At 38.9% G+C, this 5,807-nt stretch overlaps 1 protein-coding gene across 1 annotated transcript in view; it reads right to left on the minus strand.

Annotated features, from left to right (window-relative positions):
* Positions 1–5,807, minus strand: part of LOC108626250 (neural-cadherin) — a 27,247-nt gene that overhangs the window by 17,461 nt on the left and 3,979 nt on the right. Inside the window, exons 3-8 of the mRNA XM_026814685.1 lie at positions 4,701–4,892; positions 3,034–3,280; positions 2,587–2,806; positions 2,013–2,289; positions 1,061–1,656; positions 776–922 (exon numbers count right to left, since the gene is read on the minus strand). Coding sequence (XP_026670486.1) covers positions 776–922; positions 1,061–1,656; positions 2,013–2,289; positions 2,587–2,806; positions 3,034–3,280; positions 4,701–4,892 — 1,679 coding nt within the window. The remainder of the gene's footprint in view (positions 1–775; positions 923–1,060; positions 1,657–2,012; positions 2,290–2,586; positions 2,807–3,033; positions 3,281–4,700; positions 4,893–5,807) is intronic.

Below are 5,807 nucleotides of genomic sequence, written 5' to 3' on the forward strand. Positions count from 1 at the left end.
ACATTGTCTCGATGCGATTAACATATTATTAATATACATATGTGACAATGTCACTCTGTGATAATTGCATTGATCGGACGACGGTTTCGTAACAAAGCGAATGCCAGTTCTATGAACAAAAATGAAAAAGGCTGACGCGGGGCGAAGTTACGCAAAGCTACAGACGTATCCTCTTTGCACGTCTCTGAAAGAGAAGTCCGTTAATTTATTCCGCGCACAGAGTGCAAAAGGCCCCGGTCAAGCATCCTTTGCATATCTCTGGAACGTGTCCCTTTGTATACTCCAATAGTTTCCGCTTGAATTTCAAAGGGCATCGAATGCCACGATTACGTGTGTGCATGTATGTACAACCACGCGAAAAGCAATTTTCTCTTTCAGTCTTTCCTCGTCCACCCACGCTCGGGTCTCTGTCTGTTCGTGATGAACGGGTAGTCTCGCTGATATTTCGCTTCGACGATGAATATCAGGAAATTGTCGAAATGTGTCACGGTACGAATGCAAATGAAACGAAAGGTCAAACAGACGCTTGTTATCGATGCATTCATGCAAAGTATTCATTATATATTTCGTACGTGGAGAAAATCGCATTTCAGCGAACGTTTCAACGAATATTTCATAAAGTTATATTAAATCAGCTTATCAATGAATCTATTTTACAAGTGTTCTCCTTTCGAACTATATAATTGGAAATCTTATTTGAACGAGACTTTCGAGCTTCACATTTCAGCCAATAATCGAGGGAGAATTGTATTTTTAATTTTATCATTTCACTCACCTGGCGATCAAACAACGGTGGGTTATCGTTAACATCTGTGATTTCAACAGTAAAGGAGCAGACACCTTCCAATGAAGGTTCGCCTTGGTCTGTGGCTTTAACAGTTACGGATACAAATTTCCCATCGTCTCCTTCACGATCAAATACCTAGACATATTAAAATAGTTTTCATAACACGGTATATATTAAAACAGTGCTATTGCAAGCCTTTTCACAGTCAGAATAAGCAAAAGCAATTAATTTGATAAATAATAATGTAATATTGTAAGGCAAATTGAAATGCACCTTGTTCGTTAAAACCTGTCCCGTCTCTTCATCAACAGTGAACTTAGTTCCCTTCTGATTCGGTTGCTGCACTATGGAATATTTCACCTGCCCGTTCACGCCTTTATCTTCATCGGTAGCCTGTACCTTGATCACGGTGCTACCGTTAGGCGCTCCTTCTTCGACTTTCGGATTGTACATGCTGCAGTCCTTGAAAACCGGCTTGTTATCGTTCACGTCCGTGATGAAAACGACGACGACGGCGGTACTGGTGTGAATGGTTTCTTCCCCGTTGGGGCAGCAAGCACCATCGTCCAGAGCAGTTACGTTCAACTCATATTTATCCTTATCTAACGAAATGTTTTTCCCGTGCAAACGGATTACACCGGTGATCTCTTCGATCACGAATTGACCAGAGGTGGTGTTGCCACCGACGAACCGGAACCGAACGTTATCGCCGTCCTTGTCGGAAGCCACAACGGTCGTCACGAGAGTGTTGGGGCCCGCGTTTTCATCCACGTTCGGCGTGTACACCTGCTGCGAGAACTTCGGCTCCTCGTCGTTTTTATTCTTCGTATAAATGCGCACCGTAGCCGCGCCAGTTTTCGGTGGATCACCTAAAAACGTTAAATTATATTAGTTTAAAATAGAACGGAAATGATTAGCACTGAAAAATAGGGAGATGGAAGATATTATCAAAATTAAGTAGCTGCGATGTTCACAATTTTTCATTACATGTAACATTTTACAATATAATTGAAAGGAATTTTCGTAACAATTATGTACTAATATTTTATTCAAAACAATTGAAATCTGTTGAATAAAAATTAAGATACATGGTTTGGTTTGCTCTTTTTTTGGCAAAAATAATTATTAATTTCTTATTAATCTAGACTGTCTTATTACAAGTGGAATAAAATAATTCAATTTCTATAAATACTTTGTAAAAGTGTCGAAAAAATTATTGGTATACCTTTATCTCTAGCAGTAACGACGAATTCGTAATTAGCATTATTGTTGTCCGCGTCGAGTTGCTTGTTGTTGACGATGATTCCGTTCGAATCGACGCTGAAGTGGTCATCGGCCACCAGATACTCTATTTCCGCGTTAACTCCGGAATCCGCATCGGTTGCTTTCACTTTCAGTATACTTGTGCCTAACGATATATCCTCGCCCACGTTATGAGCTTGGTAGTCGGGCAACTCGAATTTCGGTGCGTTGTCGTTCACATCGGAGACTCGTATGGTCAGCTGGAAAACCGCATAACGATTTCAGCGAAACGAATTTCCACAGTGCTCAATCAAATTGATTCCCGGACCGAATTTCATTCGATCCGAACCAATCTGCCAGTGTTTCATAACAAACTGTTTTTTTTTTATAATAAATTGCAGACATAAAATTAATTTTATCAATTAATATCTAAACAAATTAGGATTTATAAACAGAGATTAATTCATTAATCTAAAGAATGAAAATAGTTCGTCGGCGTGAAGTTTCGCGAAAGAGAGATGAATAGAAACGAAGTTTGGTGAACAGGTATTGTGTACCTCGACAGATGTAGAGAATCCACCAGAATCTTCGGTAGCTGTGACTAGTAGGGAATAAACGTGTGGTTGACGGAGATCTTCGAAATCCAATTCTTTAGCAAGCTTCACGATGCCTGTGGTCGGTCCAATATTGAACGTTCCTGCCGCGCCTTGCATTTGTGCCTTCAACGTGTACCGAATTTCCCGGTCAGCGAATGACTTTGCTTTTATCGATATGATACTGGAATAAACAATCGATCATTAAATGAATTGCAGTAAAGGAGACAATGTAAAATCTAAGTAAAATAGATGATATTTTATGATGACAAAATATTAATTACATCTTTAGTAATACTCATATAATTAATTATCTCGAAAACAAAATTGTCGAAGCATCAATGAAAATTGATTTTTTACTAGTAGAGTTTGTGAGTGAATACAGTTTTACAATTTAAAAAAAGGACTCACTCTGAGTCTTTCTTCTGGTTTTCTGGTATCTCGGCTGCGTATTCTACCATGTAGAACTGTGGCGGACGTTTTCCACCTAGGATCGATAGCCGCTGCTCAGGAGTCGACTGAAAACGCTTCTCGTCTATACGACCGTTCTGATCCTCCGCCTTCACGTACAGAACGTATTCCATGTCCAGCTGAAAGAGATCGGTCCCCCGGGTGCGCACCACGCCGGATCGCTCGTCTACCTCGAAACGGCCTCCAGCTGAAAAGTAAAACGCGGCACATTTATTTTTCAGCCGGGTAATTCGACGGCCACCGACATCGAACAAGGAACTCAATGTTTTACAAGGGAATCCCGTGGACATTTTCATGGGAGCCAATCCCCGTGACATTACCGACCATTGTAAGAGATTACAAGTATCATGATTCATTCAGAATTTATTTTCCCCTTTTTCCTTTGAGTTCAAATTGTAATTTCAATGGAGATATGTCTCTTTGGTCGATGCGCATATTTCATGAGGCTCTTTGTTCCACGGGATTCAGTGCTTTTAATACATGTGCAGAGGAGACTGTTGAATTAGTCGCATACGTGAATTGCGGAAAATTCGATAAGTTTTACGTTCGAAAAAACAGCTTCTTCAATAGAAAGATTGACTTTCAAGTTGGCATTCATAATAATTGTAGTGAAAATTTTAGAACGTTTCAACTTTCTCGAATATCTTTTATATAAAACTTGTTGTTTTATAATCGTATTTTAATTTTGAATTTTCAATTTAGTTCGCTCTGTGTGAAAATTTCGTCCAAGTTCAATCGAAAAAAGGTGATGGAATTTTAATTCATTTTTATTGTTCCGTTTATCCAAGTCTGTTTCAACGGGATTTTATTTTCAATCTATGAATAACATTTCTACCTCGCGCCAGCGCATCGTGAAATTCAATATTTTTCTTCCATTCTTTATAAAACTTTTACACTCCTAACTTCTGCGTATTATTTAATCATTCGAGTGAAGGACGATTTTAACTTCCTAGTCAAACGTGTTTTTTTTTTTCTTTTTAATAAAATATTTTAGTTTCACAAGTCCAGGAACATCTTTAGATTACTATATGCATGTACAATCAAACTGTATATTGCGAACAATGTCTACAAACATGATTCCAATTCCGCTTCTATCCGTATTGTCTTAGCTCTTGCAACAATAACCCTTTGTACCCTAGTTTACATGACCCAGTTGCATCTCTGGGTCAATATAATTTCCTACAATTTCAAAATTTGCTCGCACGATTTAATTTCCGTTTGCACATACTAAATAGAATACTACGCAACAATTTCTTTAATTTATCCAATAACAGTCATTATACAATATTAGCTATGAGCTTTCACAAAGACTGTATGATAACTCGACATCATACACGTTTACCCATGATCCGCAGGATTTATCCCGTACTAAAGCGATCAGCGAGGTGATTAAGAAACTTGCCGCTGGTATCGATTATCTATTATAATTTCCTTTCGTAGTTAAGCCATGCCGCCAAATAATTCCCAATCATACGCACGTCGGTTAATTACCACGGATCGATGCCGCGACGTGATCCCGCCGTTTTCTCATCGGCGTTTTCACGCTCCGCACGCGACATACACGCGATACACAATTCACAGGCATAGTATAGCGCGCGTATACGTACTCCGATCCCGTACGATGAAGTAGTGAATATTGTTGTCGGTGTCAGGATCCCTGGCTTGAAGGGTAAACACATGAGTATTCGGCGGTGCATTCAGCTGTACGATCGTTTGCATTGGCAGAGGCCGATTTATGAAGTACGGCGGCTCGTCGTTAACGTCCTTCACGTCGATAATGACACGCTGATTGTCCGTGTCTGTAACAGCCGATCGATTATTGATACGGGTCCGGCTGGTCACCGGGCACTTGCTACCATTAACAGAAAACGCTTGACAGCAACATTCAAAGGCGGTGACCAGTCACGCCATGCCATTTGACATTATATCTTGTCTGACGCTTTGACCTTTGCCACTGTTAAATATATCACGAATGAAAAATCCTCCTGATATATTTATGCTTGCCTAGACGTACGGCAAATTATTTCTGGCGTACGGCGAGAATCTATTATTAAGGGTTCAGATATTTGATTAGAGCTTATTTCAAGGTTGTATGAACCCTTACATAAAAACAATGACAGTTTCAAGCCACGTATAGTTCAATAAAAAATTCCAAGACTATCTATTAGAATGATTAGAAATTATGCGAATAAAATTTAAAATTTTGGCAGATACGACTCATACAACCTTAAAACGAAATTGTAGAAAGGGAGAGATTTCTATTTACGTTACAATTTTTACTCACTGGCTTTCGTTTCTGTAATTTTATACACAATCTTAAGTCAGTGAGTAGAAATTGGGACATTTAAACGAACGATGTTGAAAAATTGAATAAATCAGATCAATGAAAATTTTTCAGGAGTACGGAAACAATTTGCTCAGTGTTTGTAAGGAGGATAATAAATTCTGGCAAAGCATTAAAGCCTCATCTAGGCCAATTCGTAGTGGCGTGAAACATTTTGTCAGTAAAGCTTCCATCGCGAAGGGTACCATCGCAATTTATTGTGTTAAATTTTCCGTCATCGCCTTTAAACACTGTCGAGCGTGACAGCACTCTACGTGACAAGCTCTAACTCGAATAAACGTATAATGCAAGAATTTATTCAAAGCAAGTTACATTCAACTGTAAAAACTGTTCTTATTTACAATGCACGATTATTTCTTATTTATATACA

Source organism: Ceratina calcarata, unplaced genomic scaffold (genome assembly GCF_001652005.2).
Source record: "Ceratina calcarata isolate Rehan_Ccalc_2016 unplaced genomic scaffold, ASM165200v1 scaffold390.2, whole genome shotgun sequence".
Taxonomy (NCBI): domain Eukaryota; kingdom Metazoa; phylum Arthropoda; class Insecta; order Hymenoptera; family Apidae; genus Ceratina; species Ceratina calcarata.